The sequence below is a fragment of the Panulirus ornatus genome, chromosome 29 (genome assembly GCF_036320965.1).
Source record: "Panulirus ornatus isolate Po-2019 chromosome 29, ASM3632096v1, whole genome shotgun sequence".
NCBI lineage: Eukaryota > Metazoa > Arthropoda > Malacostraca > Decapoda > Palinuridae > Panulirus > Panulirus ornatus.
The window spans coordinates 7,763,742-7,784,267 of record NC_092252.1 but is presented as its reverse complement, the minus strand read 5'-3'; the positions used below and the strand labels follow the sequence as shown (position 1 = coordinate 7,784,267).

The 20,526-nt window shown below is 42.2% G+C and overlaps 1 protein-coding gene across 8 annotated transcripts in view; it reads right to left on the bottom strand.

Moving 5' to 3' along the window:
• Rbp6 (RNA-binding protein 6) overlaps positions 1-20,526 on the bottom strand; it is a 1,275,347-nt gene that overhangs the window by 170,203 nt on the left and 1,084,618 nt on the right. For 6 of the 8 annotated variants that reach the window (XM_071679107.1, XM_071679104.1, XM_071679103.1 and 3 more), the window contains exons 9-11: positions 12,763-12,847; positions 4,834-4,866; positions 1,696-1,776 (exon numbers count right to left, since the gene is read on the bottom strand). In XM_071679107.1, the coding sequence (XP_071535208.1) occupies positions 1,696-1,776; positions 4,834-4,866; positions 12,763-12,847 (199 nt within the window). The remainder of the gene's footprint in view (positions 1-1,695; positions 1,777-4,833; positions 4,867-12,762; positions 12,848-20,526) is intronic. The other 2 variants (XM_071679108.1, XM_071679111.1) reach the window with 1 other exon arrangement.

The following is a 20,526-nucleotide window of genomic DNA, read 5'->3' as shown; positions in this document are numbered from 1 at the left end:
ATCGAAAAAAAAAATTTGAAGTGAATAAAAAAAAAAATATAATGATGGGTTGCAATACATACTGGCATACTGGTTCATGACACAAAAGAAAAAAAAAAATTAAAAGGTACTTTACTGTATATGAAAAAAAAATATATATACAAAGCTACGAATTATCATTATTATTATTCTTATCTTTTTTTTTTTCTCTCTCTCTCTCTCTATGTACCTTCAAAAATCAAGAGATCATTTGAGGTCACTCCTTTTAATTGTGAGGTCACACTTCGTAAGCTATCTTGCTGCTACAACTACCAACACAAGGCTACAAGGAAGGAAGGGTTTTACCAGAACCCAACACTCATACACCGTACGACGATATGGCGATGACTGAAAGGTCATATAAACCTTTTGAAAAAAAAAAAAGAAAAAAAAGAAAAGAAAAAGATAATGGCATTATCTTCATTTTTGCTGTTGTTGTGCTTTATCAAGAGACATTTAAAAATCATCACTTTAGGATGACCCTTTTTTTTAAGATGTGAAAAAAAGGGGAGGAAAAAAAAAGAGAGAAAAGTCAAGAACAGCATCCGGGGGGGAAAAAAACTTCAAAATCGTAAGAATGACCATTACAAGTGACCAGACAATTGGCTCGTCTTGGCTGTTGGCTTTTCAATTACTAAACGGGGGTTAACAAGTGGTTTAGCGACTGAAAAGTGATTCAGCCAAACTGCCCCTTTTTTCTTTTTAAGCTCAGTTCCCATATCGCCGAAAGGGTTAATAGCAAAAAAAAGAAAAAAAAAGAAAAGAAAGAATAGATAAAAATCAAAGTGGGAAACAAATAACAATAAAAAAAAGGAAACATTACTTCTAACGAGTGTTACATCAAAGAAAGTACAACTACGCAGGGGAACAAGAAGTGACAGTGTAGCCTACGTAAATACAGACCACCAAGTGATACCAACTAAGCCTACCAAATCCTACATTTGCAGTACTCTCGCCTACGCGCTGTAGCAGCTGCTGGGAGTTGGTTACACTGCTCGCACTGCAATGCTCTAAGGAGTGGACGGGGGGGAATGTGGAGGTGTGAGGGTAAGGAAAAGGGGGGAAAAAGAAGGGGTGAGGGGGTGTTTTTCTTTTTTGGGGGGTGGGAGGTGGGGGGAGTAAAACATGCATCAAAGCCAAAATATGTGTAAATGCGTCTTTCCACACGACATATTTGTAAATCGTCGTGGCTATTGTAAAAGATTCCAGAGTTGCTATGGTTTAGTAAATTATTTTTTTCTCTCAAAACTTTGTCAATATAGATCCTATGCTTTTGACTCAACAAGTGGGTGACGGCGTCCAAAAAAATTTTTTTTTTTTTTTGTTTGGTTTGAAAAGATTGCTACCATTCGTCCAAAAATGGACGAAAAAGGCTTTTTCTTTAAAAAAAAAAAAGAAAAAGAAAATTAGACTGAAATATATTCAAAAGATCCACCAAATTCGGCGAGCAGTGGATCCAGTGCCCCGTAAAATTTAAATACATTTAAAAAAAAAAAAAAATTTCGTCAAAATTGGAGCAATTTTGCTTTTTGAGTGTTAAACATGAGGATAAACAATTCAGGGTTGAAGCCATCCCCAGCTGAAGAGAAAGTTACAACTGCAAAGCATGCAGGTTATAAAGGCCCACATCAACCGGGTGTGGTAGGCACACCGCGGCAAGACCCGTGTTCAAATTACCTGCAGGATAAGGAAACCCGAAGCTTGGGTAACTGGCATAGCCGCGCCCTGCATAAGCGGCGTAAGCTGCTGCTTGGATACCTGGAAAGAAAACGGGAGGAGGCGGGTTACATCTCTTGCCTGTACAACAAAAGGAAGTGAAATAAAGCTATTATTTTTTTTTTTTTTAATGGGCCTTAAATCTAAAATTCACCTAAACTTAACACTTCTTTATTTTTTTTTTTCTTCTTCTCTCTCTCTGATGTACAGCGATGGCTACCACTGTGAAACTGCTGGTCTTTTACCTCTAGGTAAATGATACCTCATTGCGTGTGAATATATACTTTTTTTTAAAGGAAGTGAAGGCAGATTAAACTACCAGAAACAAATATGAAAACTATTCCTACTGGATAATAATAACTATGGCACTGATCATGCAAATTACAGTCCTAATAAAGACTTCATTAGCTTGGTACTGCGTTTACTTTAAAAAAGATTCTAATTTGGTTTGGCATGTAACAAAGCTTCAAAAATAACTAAGATACCCCTGGCAGCAGCCTGAGACTACGTTTTCTACAGCTCCTACAAGAGGCTACTAAATTTTTTGTTTTAGCAAAAAAATCACACTACTACAGATCAAAAAAAACTTTTATTTATTTTTTTCTTCTCTTTTTTTTTTGAGCGATTTAAGTTACTTTCCCTGATTGAAAACAGAAAACCAAAGTGAGATCAGAATGATCGTTAATTACGTGAAGTGTGGAGTTTTACAAACACGACAGTTTCAAGCTGGTGCCTGCGGTATTTTGGAGATATAAAATGAAATGAAAAAAAAAAAAAAAAACCAAGCCTCTCTCGAGCCTGTTCCCCTGCGCCAAAAATATATGTTCTGATTCTCTAATTCAAAACTGTGTTGACAAATACACCTTCAGTTGATATCAGCAATATAGTAAACTTCTTTTTTTTTGCCTCGAAATCTAATGACACTTTAAAATTTTATGAAAAAATTTATCTTAAATTTTCCGATTTTTAAATTTATTTTTCTAATGTTTTATACTCCCATGCTGACCATAAGAAAGGTCTATTGGTGACATTTTTCTTTTGAATACATATGTACATTTTTTCTTCTCCCACAACCGTGTATCTCTGTCATTGTTAAGCGACGTTAAGCGATTCCCATACAAAGCCCATCACAATTTTTAACTGCGCATGGACGATTATTTTTTTTCTCTCTCTCTCTCTCACGTGAGGCAGTGCCATATCCTACCAGTCGTGGCACCTCTGCGTGTCCGAGGCTCTGTTAAAGGTCATCCATACCAAAAACAGCAGTTCCTAGTCTCGGGCGGAGGGTAACGCTACATACCCTCCAGTAGGGAATACACAAGATTACTGTTCATGGTCACATTTCTTTCTTGAACTCCAACTGGGGACTCGTGTGGTCAGTGTATATGTGTGACTGTGTCGATCTTTTTTTAACATACCTTCCTGTGTGTTTGTGTGTGTGTGTGTGTGCGTGTGTGTGTGGGTGTGTGTGTGTGTGATTTTTCTATGTATTTCCCTCTACTAACTGCTCCCGTGTGTTTCTGTCTTCCTATAGAACTCGTAAAACTTCCTCGATCTTTCTTCCTTTAAAGACATCACTCTGTGTCTATGTACAATCAATTTTGTATAGAAGTGTGCAATGGAAATGTACTTACAATAACTGAGAAGTGTGCACTTGCCCTGTAAAAGCTTGTTTACCTGTAATAAAGTGAACATTTGTGTACATGTATTAAGACTGTTTGTTAATGGTTGGTAAAGTTGTCTGCATCATCCTGTTTGCTTCTCAAAGAAAAAGGCTATCAGTAACACAGTACTTACAAAAATCCTCGACGCGATTTTTTTTTTCTCACTAAATCAAAGTTATGATTGGCACCTCGACAACACTGAACTTATGCTGCATTGTTATACATTTAAGCATTAAGTTAATCTAAAATTTTTCTTTTGGCTATTTTGCATGTTTTGTATACGTCTCCAGTCGTCTGGCTGGAAGTTTCCCCAAAATACATTTCATTAAAGTCTTATACATAATAAACTCATTCTTAAGATTTCAAGTCACATTGAAGTGAATTATTCTAAAGTGATACACAGTTATGTTCTCACACTCAGGGTGATAACCTAGCCTCACGGGAGCCTATACCATTCCAGAGGTGCGGGCGTTCAACAACACATGTATATATCATCGTAATCGTTTGTGTTTGGCGATCGTAATAACCCTAATATCGAACATATGTAAATGAGCATATACAAATAAGGTGGGCATTTCTAATCACTATACCAATGGAACAATAAATATATATATATGGTGCCAATATTAGTTCCCCATATTAATCCATCTTTCTCAAACTTTCATGAAACAGATCACCTTTCCTGAAGAATAGAATTACACATCGAACTCTCTTTCTTTTCTTCTTTCTTTCTTTATTCTTCAAGATATATATATATATATTTTTTTTGAAGTGACACACGGAAAAGGTCACGGTGGAATGGGTCGTGGGTAAACATGGTTACACCGAGTACTGACAGCGTATACAGTGTGGAGAAAGGGCCAGCATGGGGTGGGGTAGTTGGTGGGTGGGTGGATTCAGGAGTGGTTCTATATAATATATATATATAAAAAAAAAAAAGAAAAGGCGCACTTCGGGGTCAAGCTCGAGTATGGAGGCACCAGGAGACACTACACGAGGGGTCCACCAAAATGGAAAAGAAAGAGTTTCAGGGATGATGTACACTATGCATGGAAGGGGGTGTGGAGCACAAGTGGAGGAGGCACTAACAGGGCTCCACTCCTGCTCCACACAGGTGGCGTCAGAAGTTCCTCTACGCCGATATGATATGTGGAACTTGCAACAAATGGCTTTGGGGGAAAAAAATTTATATTTCGTCTTTTTTTTTCTAAAGGGTAAAAGGGAATTTCTACCACATTTTACACTTTATATATAATTTTTTGGTACAGTCTTTTGTGCACTGAACATTAGCATCTATGGGAGATTCGAGGGGTGGTGGGTGGGTAGGTGGGTTTCCCATTCATTTTTTTTTTTTGGAGGGTAAATAAGACTATGGGTTAAGTCCTCGTGTAGTGTGACCCTGGTTGGCTACTGTAGCAACAAGAATAATACATACCATCAGGGAGAGCTCCCAGCGACCAAACTAGATCTAGAACATTTGAGAGGAAAGAGAAAAAGAACTTCATCAGACACCTTGTCATGAAGGCATTCAATATGAGTTGACAATTGTGATTTGCAATTGAAAACTAGACACAAAAAGGTTTGGATGCCTCAAAATTAGTTGAAATCTACTGGCATTAAGGACTAACCCACTCTTGGGAGGGATGCATGAGGTCTTCCAAGACTGAATTATTATTAAAAAAAAGTCCAACAGGGACAACTAAGACATTCTCACTAAGAAATATGCTATAGACCCGTAATTGGTCACTGGGAGCTTGTGCCAAGCTTGCTATGCCGCTCACCAGCCAAACGCATTTGAGAATAAGACTTTTACAGAGTGTCGGGCCGGCCAGACACCAGGTGCTTATGTTTTCTGATCTCCACCTTGACAAGCCGGTGTTGCCTGTACCCCAACGTGTCCCTGGCTACGGAGGGGGGTACAGCGGTACACACAGATACATAAAAAAAAGAAGGAAGGAAGGAAGAGGAGAGATACAGAGAGAGAGAGAGAGAGAGAGAGAGAGAGAGAGAGAGAGAGAGAGAGAGAGAGAGAGAGAGAGAGAGAGAGAGAGAGAGAGAGAGAGAGAGCAGAGCAGAGCCGCCTACGAGACAAAGTCACCTGGTTAAAAATGATCAGTTCATTCTGAAGTAAAAAAAAAAAAAAAAAGCACAGGACTTTCTCGAGTTCTGTCTTCTTTTTTTTTTTTTTCGTTTCTTCCTCAGGGAAAGAAAACAGTTGACGATCTGATGGTGCTACTCTTTTCTAAAAGGTCTATGTCGGCTCTACTAGCTAATTAAGACTACTCTAGAAAGGGGCTAGTGCTAGATAAAGACAAACAGTAAAAGTACGTTCAAAATTTTGTTTATTCTATCAACAGTTATAATACAAGGCTTGATGCCTATGGTAAACTAGTATATATATATACTATCATTGGCACATGACATTACTCAAAGATTTCAAAGGCCTCTTTAATGGAATTTCAGGATAACTAAAAACCCTGTCATTTGGTACCAATTAATGTACTAAGTAAGAAAAAAAAAATATATTAAATCACATAGGCCATTCAAGAAAAGCCTTGTAAGTTCATTGTCTCCTATACGCTCTTAATCATATGATGAAGGCGCGGCCCCACTCCATAGATACGAGACGATAGCAATGGTAATTCACAGCTAAGGTTATTTATGACTTGCAGGAAAATTACAAATGGACCCATGTCGTACAAAGACGAAACAGTTTTTAAAATGTGAACAGCAGGCACGGGCATGTGGTTTGTCAAACTCGTCTTTAAAACTCTCTTTATATATATATATATATATATATATATATATATATATATATATATATATATATATATATATACATATATATATATATATATATATATATATATATATATATATATACATATATATATATATATACATATATATATATATATATATATATATATATATATATATATATATATATATATATATATATATATATATACAAATCCATGATGTCCGCTTTCTCGCTTGGATTTGACAATCGACTCATCCGCCTTAATACCACTAGAGCTGTTTAGCATGTTCATCCTTAAAATCTAGTTCTAATCTATCTTAATACTCTCTAGAATCGTAAAGATCTAGCATTCCCATATCGGCCATGCCTCTTACCCTACTAAACCACAACCAAAAAAAATGATATATATATAAATTGAAAAAAAAAAAAGAAAGAAAAGTAACATTACAAAATTATATATATATATATTTTACCTCGATTCTTCTTTTTTTTATCTTTATATATATATATATATATATATACATATATATATATATATATACGTTCACCGCCCATGCGCAATAGTGGCCGAGAGGACCCCCCCCCCCACAAAATACTACTAATAGAAAATGGGTGCGCGCTGAATCTCTCTCTCTCTCACACACACACACACAATCTTTGTAAACACGATATGTTAAAATCAGATGGGAGAGAGAGTGTCTGTCTCTAGGAACTCTAAGAGAGATGACTCATTCTTACTTATCTAAGAACTACTTAAAAAAAAAAAATTAAAAAAGAAGAAAAGGAGTGGATTCCCTCCCTCCCTCCCCCGTCGCCCCCGCCCTACCACTTTTTTCTTTTTTTTCTTTCTTTGATTACATCGGCCGTGAAAACCTATGGAGTTCGTTTTTTTTATTATTTAGTCTGGGGGAATAATAAATTATTGAGCAGAATAATCGCCTCTCAACGCGGGAAGAAAAAAAAAAATATCACCAGTTGTGATATCCTGCGGCACCTTGCAACTCCTCCAGCCGGCAGCGACGCGCGCGGCACCCATCCAACACAGGCGGCGCTTCCCTCCCCATGCGGCATGCAAGCATGACGCCACTGTGTCATGGTTAGAAAAAAAAAGAGAGAGCCCATTGGTAATGGTTGGAAAGAAGGCGTATATATATATATATATATATATATATATATATATATATATATATATATATATATATATATATATATATATATATCACACCCTGGCGTAGCTGACGCGCTCTCACACAGCCAAAGGAATTCCAAGGTACAGCCAATATAGTATATGACCCCTCCCTCCCCTCTTTTTCTTCCCCTGCGCCCCAAACCACGCCATGTGGTATTACCGCCTAAGTTTTGTGATGCAGAAACAAACGTTCTACCGCGAAAGGAAAAAGAAAAATATATATATATTCATTTAAAGACCCTATGTTATGATAAGGTTTCCTACCATGTATTTGGTGAGGCGTCTACCATGTATTGACTGGTCGCTACCACTTTTTTGGTTTATTTTTGGTCGCTACCGAATACAGTGTCCACTGGACTGTACTGATGGGTGGCTACCAGTATATATACCCTACCGGAAAACAAGCTGTATTATGTTGCCACTACAATCCCCTAAGTTCGTTTATCATCTAGTTTGTATAAAAGTATAAAATATCTGATCTAGCGATAATAGTATGTAAGGACCCCCTCTGCTGCACCTACTCGTATAACGTACCGTAACTTCTGACTCTACCTTTTTTTTATTCATTTTTGTTTAAAACTAGCAAAGGGGTTTTTGTTTTTGATCACGTTTAAAAGGTTGATTCAACATAATTCACTGACCTCTTGCTTCAAACCCCATCTGTGAGCCGCACTCCAATGATGAACACAATCTCCCGTCAATTGCATAGACGTATATTTAACAAGATGGCAGTTTCTCAAACGGTTTATCTTTGGATTCGGATGCTGTGTGGTTTGATTTTATAGCGTTTTGATCGCATGGTTAGGTTAGGATTGCCTTGCTCGTCAGAACAGTCAAAAGAATACATATACAGTACTGGTTATCTAAGAAAGCAAAAAAGTTTTACATCTTTTTATCTCCTTTTTGTGAGTTTTTTTTTTTTTTACGGCTTCTATTGCGAATTTGATTTGAGTTTAATGAACTGGATAAATGAATAGATACTCTGAAAAGTGCGCTAAATAGGAAAATTAGGTGTGCCTGAGTGGATGTCCCTGATAAATCATTTAATTACATGATCTGCTCTTCAGGTATAATTGTCAGAACCCATCTGCTGATTCTTATGGCTCTTCACTGAGATGAAGCCTTAGTTATGTATGTATACTCAAATTCTACTTTTTATATACTCAAATTTATATTAAAAACTACGATAAAAAATGTTTATACGATTCAAAGGACACTTGCAATACTTTATTTCTAACTAGAGAGTTCTCAAGGGTTATTGATGTACGGAGAGGCAGAGAGCCACGGGGACTCTGAGACCAACTGACCATACGCCAAGAATAATAATAATAATAATGTCTTGAACTGAAACCAAAAAGGTGAAAGTTAAGGTACCACAGGTTTGAGTAAATATATAGAGAGCGCTAATCTACAGTAATCTTCTATAGTCTGTGTTACAACTATGGAGAGGGGGCGCGGTTATAGCCAAAAGCAAAACACAAAAATAAATAAACAAATAATAATATATATATATATATAAAAAAAAAACCAACAACAACAACATATAGAAGACAATGTGAGCGTACAGAAAAAATAACACCAGACCAGTAACATAGCTGTACACTATTACCAAGATGATCGAGTTGAGTGGAAAACTGTGCATATACTGTCATCACAGCTTACCCCAACCCGACCAGGTAAGGGGTTAAGTATACGCAGGTTTTTTTTTGTTTTTTTAAAAGTATATACGACTCTCCTATACTGGTATCCAAACCTTTTTATGCAGGACATGTAAGTGGCTACGTAGGTACAAATGGCCTCGTAGGTACGTGGTTTTTTTTTTTTTTTAAGTAAGTACTAGGGCCTAATTCAGTAACTCGGTCCACGTAAATACATGGCCTTTTACTCTTTGATCCTTTTTTTTTTTTTTTAAGTACCGTGGTATAAGGAAGTACCATGACCCGTGTAGGTCCGTGGCAGAGCGGAGTACTGTTGCCCTATAGGGGAGTGGCCCTGGCCACGCAAGGCCACGCAAAACGATGGCTACACGAGATCTGCGTGCCAGCGTGGAGAGTGCCACTGCCCAACTTATGTGGGTGCCGTTACGTCTATATGGGGTGGTGGGTGGTAGAAGGTGGGGAGGAAGAGGCTGGGTTGGGTGTAGTGTTTTTTCCTTTTGAGTGGGTGTGGCACTGAGCCACGGGGGTCTGCTGTGTGTCACACCGTCACTCGTCCTCAATCTACTGACGCCGTCGCAAGGCCCTACTGTCAGGACGAAGACACCGTGCCACACACACACACACGCTGACACCGAGCACACGATGCTGACACTGTGCCAGATGCCAACACCGTGCCGGAGCCTGGCACCGCACCAACACCGCCGACACAGTGAACCGCTGTGACACCGAGCCAGACCCCCTGGCACCCGTGGCAGGCCCCTTGACATGCCACCAGACACCGGCAAAGGTGCCAGACGTCAGGGCTCGTGTCAAGTGCCAATACGGTGCCAGGTCTCGCTCCTGTGCCAGCCAACATAATGGCACACATCGACAAGGCTCTAAAATAAATAGTTGTCAAATAGAGACTATGCCAGACCATGCAGTGTCACACGTCAAGACTGTGCCAGACGCTAATGGGGGGGGTGGGTGTGGTGGTGTGCCAGATAATACAGTGTCATAACGTCAAGACAGTGCCAGATATCGACAGCGTGCCAGACAACATGCGTCATCCGTTGACGGTGCCTGATGCCCAGGGGTCAACACGCCAGTGTGCCATACGTCGACAGTGCCAGACGCATCGCACACAATGTCGCACGCCAAAGCGCAAGACGTCAAGGAGATGTCGCACGCCGAGGCACTGCCAGACGTCCGGACGGCGTCGTCGGAGGAGGAAAGCAAGTGCCGAGTGTGAACACAGTGCCAAGTGCCAGCAGTGCCACAACAGGAACAAGGGGTGAACGGCCACACATAAGAACCAACAAGTTCTACGCAAAGGACCACGTTTCGGGACAGGAGAGCAGAACAGAGCTATGAACTATCTACATCCATACAGAAGTATCACTTTCAATATTATTATTATTATTATTATTATTATTATTATTATTATTATTATAGCAGCAATGTTCCTTATCACTTAATGATGTACTTCACAAGAACTTCACCACTGAACTTGACAACAAAGGGGAAGACAAGACATCTAAGCTTTGACATTGAAGTGAATATTGAATCTCTCATTTGCATAGACACTGGAAAGAAGTGAATGATAATATTTGGAAATCATTTAATAATATATGTGTGTTCATTATTTACTTGCACAAAACTAATACAGAGAAAGCCCTAACACATCCTGACCCAGTTGGGCGAGGGAACCACATTGCAACGACCGTTCAGTTAAGAAATATAAAATAATTAAAAAAAAATATATATATTCACGTCCAGCCTTCCCATACTTGAAATGGTCGTGTAAACACTGCCTGGAACCATGGGGGCAAACCACGAGAAAGTGATTTGGTCGGGAGGCCCTTCTGCCTTGTGGTTTAAGAGGGAGAGGGATGAGGAGGAGTTGGGCGGGGAGGGTGTGTGTTCTGGGGTAGAGAGAGAGAGAGAGAGAGAGAGAGAGAGAGAGAGAGAGAGAGAGAGAGAGAGAGAGAGAGAGAGAGAGAGGAATGAGGTGTGTTTGTGTGTGTGTGTGTGTGTGTGTGTGTGTGTGTGTGTGTGTGTGTGTGTGTGTGTGTGTGTAGGAGTAGAAGAGGAGGTGAAGGGCCTCCCGAGCCGAGCTGTGTGGCTGCTGTACAGAAAAAAAAATTATTAGGATTCCTCTCCAACAACACCAACTTGTGTGCAACTCAAACTTTACTTGGTTAGTGAAGGAAACTACTCAATACTGAAATGTTAATATATATATATATATATAAATATATAATGAATAGAGACTAGCAGTAAAGGAAGTCATTACCCCAAAAAAAAACTATTAATAATCATAGGGTGATAAGCGGTGACTAGAAAAAATAAAGATATACTGATGATGTCAAATAAAAAAAAAAAGAAAAAAAAAACAAACACACACACACACACACACTGAAGTTAACGTAGGGATGTGTGAGTGGCTTCAGCTGGCCTCGGTTGGGTACTGAAGTTATTTGGTGTAATCTTTGGCCTGTCAGGTACCGATACCGGGGGGAGGGAGGGGGGGGGGAGGGGAAAGGCGGCGCGGCCAGGCCCTCGCCTGCCGAGGTACCAGAGGGGAATACCCCCCTTTGCAGTGGGAGGAGGAGGAGGAGGAAGAGGAGGAGGAGGAGGAGGAGGAGGAGGAGGAGGAGGAGGGAGGGAAGGAGGGAGGGGAGAGAGAGAGAGATAGAGGAAAGGGAGAGGTGGTGGACAGTGGGTGGAGGAGGGGAAAATGATATATGACAGCTAGACAAAGTGTGAAGGTCTTGACCGTGCCGTAGGCTCCGCCCGTGGAACATCGAACGTCGTGATTTTATATATATATATACATATATACATACATACATACATATATATACATATATATATATATATATATATATATATATATATATATATATATATATATATATATATATATACACACACACACACACACGTCCCCGTTCGCCTGTGGGTGTGTGGCCCGCGGCGAGGGAGGAAGAGGAGGAGGAGGGAAGGAGTGTGTGGGGGAGGTTAAAAAAAAATAAGGGGGATGGGGGGGGGGGGTAACCCGCTCTCACCACCCAAGTAAAGTTTGTGTCACGCGCAAGCTTGGCTGGGCAGCTATGGTAGGCTAAACGCTAGTGAGGCGGGGCGGCCTGCCCGGGGGGCCCGGCCTGGCCAAGCCCCCGGGCAGCTCGTCCGCCTCCACCCATCATCATTATTGCTGGGGGGGAGGGGGGAGGGGCCCCGTGGCCAGCGGCGGGTGCTGCTGCTTCTCCTGCTGCTGCTGCTTGTGCGCCTACTCCCACGGTCCGCGGCGCCCCGGGGCCCAGGCGCCGGGGGACGTGGGCGTGGGCGCTCAGAGGCCCACGGGGATGGGGTAGGTCGGCACGGTGAGGCCTTGCATGCCCAGCAGGTTGGACACGGAGTAGCCCAGAGAGTTAGTGGTGGTGGTGGCGGCCGGTTGCGTAGTGAAGGCCACTCGCTTGCAGCCGCTCATGTCCATGGCGTTGGCGGCGCCCACGCCCGCGTCCAACCCGTACATGGCGCCGTAGCCAGGCAGGCCTGTGGCCAGGTGGCCCGACACCATCCCGCTCGCCGCCGCTGCCGCCGCGCTCACCGAGGCCAGCCCGCCCAGGGACGCGGGCGTCACCTGCGACAGGCTGGTCAGCGGCACCTGGCTGGATGCGGCAGCGGCGGCTGCGGCAGCGGCGGGGAGGGAGTAGGGCGCGTAGCGGTAGGTGGCGAGTGGCGGGACGGGCGACACCATCACCAACTCACCGTAGCCGCCGCGCCCTCCGCCTCGTCCGCGACCGACGCTCGTCGGCAGCATCACCTCCTTAGGCTGCGCCTTCTTGCACTCCACCTGCAGACACACCAAGCTGTTACTACCCGCTCCTGCCACCGCCGCCACTGTGTTACAGGGACACACTAACCGTGGGGGGTGAACAAGGACATACAGAACACACTAATCACATGGTTACAGGGACATATTGGGACACACTGCTGACCCCCGGGGGTTACGTGGCACACCAACCATAGGGTTACAGTGACATACAGTCCACACATACACACAAACACACATACCCCACGTGGTCACACACTGCTTCAGACATACTTGGTCACAACAGTGCTGTACCAACATACGGGGACTCACCATACTGTTAACGAAGACAAATAACAAAAGTAACTGAAAAGGTCATACAAGCCACACCCACCTTCCTTTGGGAAATGTGGTGGGGGGTTGGGGGCCACATTATGTGAGACAACAGTGTCCATATATACCTATACACGACATGAAAACCGATATATATATATATATATATATATATATATATATATATATATATATATATATATATAAACTGATAACACTAATAAACGGATCCTTAACCTAGGAAAAAGTAACACGTTACCCGTCTGACCAGAAACATCACCACATTACCTGATGACGCACCACGTCTCTCTCATTTTCTTTTTCTAGGGTAATCAGGACACACATTAGTAAGGTAATTAAGACACTCACTGGATAATTAGGGTACACATTACTAAGGAAATAAGGACAATACTAGGGTAACCAGGACACACGTTACCATGGTAATCATGGTACACGTTACAAGGGTAATGAGGACACACATAAATAGGGTAATCAGGACACATTACTAGGGTAATTAGGACACGTACTAAAAGGTTACCTGGGACAAACATTACTAAGGTAATTAAGACACACATTACTAAGGTAATCAGGACAAACACTATTAGGGTAATTAGAACACACATTACTAGAGTAATCAGGACACATATTACTAGGGTAATTAAGGTACATATTACTAAGGAAATGAGGGCAAGAAGGACACAGCTATGATCGTAGGACATATGAAACATTGAACTAAGGCACAATTCTGGCCTTCCATGCATTCTCTTTGCTAACACACACACACACACACACACACACGAAACAAAGAGGAAGACCTTTCAATGGGAAAAAATGCATAAATAAATCATAAATGGTAGTAAATGTAAACACAGAAATAGTACAAAAAAAAAAGGTAGGTGATGTAAACACGTTACAATAATATCAAAGGAAATTACCCCCCCACGTAACGAGAGAACCACGTCATTCATCTCAACTAGGGTTTCCACACTCACGCCACGACCGATGGAGTCAGTATATCCAAACACACAACCCATCAGACAACATCCATTCTTAATGTTTATACACAGACACAGACACAGACACACACACACACACACACACACACACACACACACGCAAACACACTGAAGGCTTTACAGCCGATTAGTAAAAAACTTCCAAATGGGTATTTGTATAACGTCAACATGTAAATATCTCAAGAAAGCACTCCTCCCTCCCCCTTCAAAAAAGCACTCCTCCTCTCCCTTCAATAAAAAGCACTCCTCCCTCCCCATTCAAGAAAGCACTCCTCCCCTTCCTTCAAGAAAGCACTCCACCGCTCCCTTCAAAAAAGCACTCCTCCTCTCCCTTCAAGAAAGCACTCCTCCCCTCCCCTTCAAGAAAGCACTCCTCCCCTCCCTTCAAGAAAGCACTCCTCCCATCCCCTTCAAGAAAGCACTCCTCCCATCCCTTCAAGAAAGCACTCCTCCCCTCCCTTCAAGAAAGCACTCCACCGCTCCCTTCAAAAAAGCACTCCTCCTCTCCCTTCAAAAAAGCACTCCTCCTCTCCCTTCAAGAAAGCACTCTTCCCATCCCTTCAAGAAAGCACTCCTCCCCTCCCTTCAAGAAAGCACTCCTCCCCTCCCTTCAAGAAAGCACTCCTCCCATCCCTTCAAGAAAGCACTCCTCCCATCCCTTCAAGAAAGCACTCCTCCCCTCCCTTCAAGAAAGCACTCCTCCCATCCCCTTCAAGAAAGCACTCCTCCCCTCCCTTCAAGAAAGCACTCCTCCCATCCCTTCAAGAAAGCACTCCTCCCATCCCTTCAAGAAAGCACTTCTCCCCTCCCTTCAAGAAAGCACTGATATTACTTGAAAAGCTACGAAATCACTGTGATGTGGGCGGGTACGACAGTAATGCCACAGTTACCTTAAGGTAACCCCCGTGAGTAACACCCACCTCCACCTCACCAAACGAACCTGATACACCGTCTGGTTCAAGTCGGGCTGACGCACAGCCCCCGCTGGAGTAGCGGCGTAGGTCCCGAGTGGCCGAGAATCGCTCAGGATGAGGAGAAGGGAGGGGATGGAAGGGAGCAATCTACGGTGCGGTCTAATGCAAACATCTTTTAAAAGGATTAGGAGCCAGCAGGAGTACCGTCAGACGAGAGGGATGGTGGCTTGCTAGGCCAAAGACGAAGAGCGAGGCTCCTCAAGATGTCGTCGACGCTGGGAGACCTCCTCAAGGAGGAGCTCTGCCCGACTCTGGGAGACCTCCTCAAGGAGGAGCTCTGCCAGACGCTGGGAGACCTCCTCAAGGAGGAGCTCTACCAGACGCTGGGAGACCTCCTCAAGGAGGTGCTCTGCCCGACGCTGGGAGACCTGAAGGAGGAGCTCTGCCGTCGATCGATATTCCTCATCGCCAATCAACGATGCTTGGCCCGATCTTACGTTACACAGAAGGGAATGGAGCTGGGGGTTGGTGTTGATCGGTGGGCTGCCCCGCGGCCTTACGGCAAACTCGAGGGCAATGGTCGAAGGCAAGACGTGGGGACAGAGGGGCGCGCCCCTCGTCCGTTTAAGACAGACGCAGACTTGTTATGCTTGCTTGTGTTATCCACGGCCGCGAACACTATTTCCATACCGTTGGTAGAAGGAAGGAATTACGTCCACTCTTTTTTTCTCTCTCTCTATGATTCTCATCAATCTAACGAACCACTGATAGCGACGTGATGGGGTGGTTATGATAAGCACAGAGATAACCCCGCCATCATCCCCAACTTGGAAGCCACGTCGAAATGATTTAGAAGTGCTGGGGGGGGGGGGGGGGGATTACTTACGGTCGTGTCACATCATTAATGAATCAAGTTCATAATTCTTTTTACCTTCCCTCCCTCCCTCCTCCCAGCCAGTTGGCAACCACTACCAGATCTCCCTCCCTCCATCCCTACCTACTTCTCCACTGCCTCCCTCTCACGTCCTGGGCAGTGCCTACCTCTCCTTCCCTCGACATTCCTCCCCTCCTCCCATGACCCTCATGGCCCTTGAAGGGCGTTCCTCTCTCCCCCTCATCCAGCAACCCTCCCCAATAATCCTCCTCCCCACGGCGCGCACATATCCTTCGCTGAAGGACTCTCCTCTCCTAACCTCACGGGCGCGGGGGGGCGCGGGGCCCTTTGGTGATCAGCCAATCTCCCTAATCCCACTCATTTAGGGCGTATTGTGAATCCCTTGATGGGGCCCCTCATCAATCACCCGGCCAGCCAATACCTCCACTCAAGATCAATTGCTGGACCGAAGACCCTCACCCACTCCCTACCTCTTTATCTCTCCTTATCCTCCCTTCCTCTCTCCCTCTGTAACGCTTCCCTCCCCCTCCCATCAAAATACTTCCATTCCTCCTCTTATAATACTTCCTTCCCTCTTCTTAAAAGACCTCTCTCTCTCTCTCTCTCTCTCTCTCTCTCTCTCTCTCTCTCTCTCTCTCTCTCTCTCTCTCTCTCTCTCTTTCTCTCTCTCTCTCTCTCTCTCTCTCCCTCTCTTCCCTTTACGATACCGCGCCTTATCCTCTCTTCGGGTGATTCCACTACCTATACTTCGTACCGTTGTACCGCACCCTGGTACCGCCAACGGCGAACAGATCACCGGAAGACGCGAACAGAGAATAAACAGGAGGGCGTCGCGGGTGAGACCCAGCGAGAACCTCGCGTTACGCATGACGTGCGAAGGTATTTTCGCGGCTCAACAGATGACTGGAACAGACTTGGGGGGGCGGTGTGGCGAAAATGTGGCTGTGGACAGCGAACGAGAAGTTCAAAAACGATGATCGTACAAGAGATGGAGAGAGAGAGAGAGAGAGAGAGAGAGAGAGAGAGAGAGAGAGAGAGAGAGAGAGAGAGAGAGAGAGAGAGGTAACCCCCGGCCGACACGACTCAGATCTTTATCTAAAACACACAATACGACTCAGATCTTTATCTAAAACACACAATACGACTCAGATCTTTATCTAAAACACACAATACGACTCAGATCTTTATCTAAAACACACAATACGACTCAGATCTTTATCTAAAACACACAATACGACTCAGATCTTTATCTAAAACACAATACGACTCAGATCTTTATCTAAAACACAATACGACTCAGATCTTTATCTAAAACACACAATACGACTCAGATCTTTATCTAAAACACAATACGACTCAGATCTTTATCTAAAACACACAATACGACTCAGATCTTTATCTAAAACACACAATACGACTCAGATCTTATCTAAAACACACAATACGACTCAGATCTTTATCTAAAACACACAATACGACTCAGATCTTTATCTAAAACACACAATACGACTCAGATCTTTATCTAAAACACACAATACGACTCAGATCTTATCTAAAACACACAATACGATCAGATCTTTATCTAAAACACACAATACGACTCAGATCTTTATCTAAAACACACAATACGACTCAGATCTTTATCTAAAACACACAATACGATCAGATCTTTATCTAAAACACAATACGACTCAGATCTTTATCTAAAACACAATACGACTCAGATCTTTATCTAAAACACACAATACGATCAGATCTTTATCTAAAACACAATACGACTCAGATCTTTATCTAAAACACAATACGACTCAGATCTTTATCTAAAACACACAATACGACTCAGATCTTTATCTAAAACACAATACGACTCAGATCTTTATCTAAAACACAATACGACTCAGATCTTTATCTAAAACACAATACGACTCAGATCTTTATCTAAAACACAATACGACTCAGATCTTTATCTAAAACACAATACGACTCAGATCTTTATCTAAAACACACAATACGACTCAGATCTTTATCTAAAACACACAATACGACTCAGATCTTATCTAAAACACACAATACGACTCAGATCTTTATCTAAAACACAATACGACTCAGATCTTTATCTAAAACACACAATACGATCAGATCTTTATCTAAAACACACAATACGACTCAGATCTTTATCTAAAACACAATACGACTCAGATCTTTATCTAAAACACAATACGACTCAGATCTTTATCTAAAACACACAATACGACTCAGATCTTTATCTAAAACACAATACGACTCAGATCTTTATCTAAAACACAATACGACTCAGATCTTTATCTAAAACACACAATACGACTCAGATCTTTATCTTAAAACACACAATACGATCAGATCTTTATCTAAAACACACAATACGACTCAGATCTTTATCTAAAACACACAATACGATCAGATCTTTATCTAAAACACAATACGACTCAGATCTTTATCTAAAACACACAATACGACTCAGATCTTTATCTAAAACACAATACGACTCAGATCTTTATCTAAAACACACAATACGACTCAGATCTTATCTAAAACACACAATACGACTCAGATCTTTATCTAAAACACAATACGACTCAGATCTTTATCTAAAACACAATACGACTCAGATCTTTATCTAAAACACAATACGACTCAGATCTTTATCTAAAACACAATACGACACAGATCTTTATCTAAAACACACAATACGACTCAGATCTTTATCTAAAACACACAATACGACTCAGATCTTTATCTAAAACACACAATACGACTCAGATCTTTATCTAAAATACACAACACGACTCAGATCTTTATCTAAAATACACAATACGACTCAGATCTTTATCTAAAACACACAATACGACTCAGATCTTTATCTAAAACACACAATACGACTCAGATCTTTATCTAAAACACACAATACGACTCAGATCTTTATCTAAAACACACAATACGACTCAGATCTTTATCTAAAACACACAATACGACTCAGATCTTTATCTAAAACACACAATACGACTCAGATCTTTATCTAAAACACACAATACGACTCTGATCTTTATCTAAAACACACAATACGACTCAGATCTTTATCTAAAACACACAATACGACTCAGATCTTTATCTAAAACACACAATACGACTCAGATCTTTATCTAAAACACACAATACGACTCAGATCTTTATCTAAAACACACAATACGACTCAGATCTTTATCTAAAACACACAATACGACTCAGATCTTTATCTAAAACATACAATACGACTCAGATCTTTATCTAAAACACACAATACGACTCAGATCTTTATCTAAAACACACAATACGACTCAGATCTTTATCTAAAACACACAATACGACTCAGATCTTTATCTAAAACACACAATACGACTCAGATCTTTATCTAAAACACACAATACGACTCAGATCTTTATCTAAAACACACAATACGACTCAGATCTTTATCTGAAGATAGTATCACCAGGTTATCCATCATACAATTCACTACTGATCTATACACCTCGAAATATACACTTTATACTCGCTCTACGTCCTGAAATATACACTTTACGCTCGCTCTACGTCTTGAAAAATACACTTTACACTCGCTCTATGTCCTGAAATATACACCTTGCACTCGCTCTACGTCTTGAAATATACACCTCACACTCGCTCTACGTCCTGAAATACACACTTTACACTCGCTCTACGTCTTGAAATACACACTTTACACTCGCCCTACGTCCTGAAACATACACACCTTACGCTCGCCCTAAACTCCACCTCCCCACACCTTAGAATCTCAATCTAAGGACTCTAAAGCACCAATACACCCACAGACTGACTCGAACAGCTCCCGCCTCCTTGTCAACGCCCGAATACAGGTGACACAAACGGGTACACGTTCGCAAAAGTCCCGAGATGGTGGCTGCAATCCCTTACGACGTAGGTCCAGCTACTTCGGAGAGACTTCCGTCTGCTGTTGGCAGATGTTTTCCTCATCTGTACGCAGATGATCCCCTTAAAGCCACAAGGCTTGATCACTTCAGCTATACATTTCATTCTCTCACGAGGACAACGTATGATTCCCTCAGCTCTGACGTGTTCATTCCTTCAGCTGTACTCCGTTAAATCCCCCTCCCCTAACCTACGCTACGCAAAATCTCCCCCAAACTACAATCCCGTTTAATCCTAGAGCCAAACTCGCGATAAATCCCCTAGGGAAAGCACCCCTTTATATCACTGAACCACACTATGCTAAATCCCTGGGCAACAAAATCCCGTTAAATCCATAAGCCACAGGCTGCTAAAATCCCTAATCCACACTACTTCTAATCCGTCGTTAATTAGTGAAAACCGAACACCGTCGAATCCCTAATCCACACTCCGTTGCATTTCCCAAGTCGTAACGCTTCTAATCCCTCGGTCACACGTAAGTAAATCCCTAAGCCACACACGAACGAGACCTAACTACACGCACACGAACGCCAGCCTCATCACAGGTGTGTGTGTATATATATATATATATATATATATATA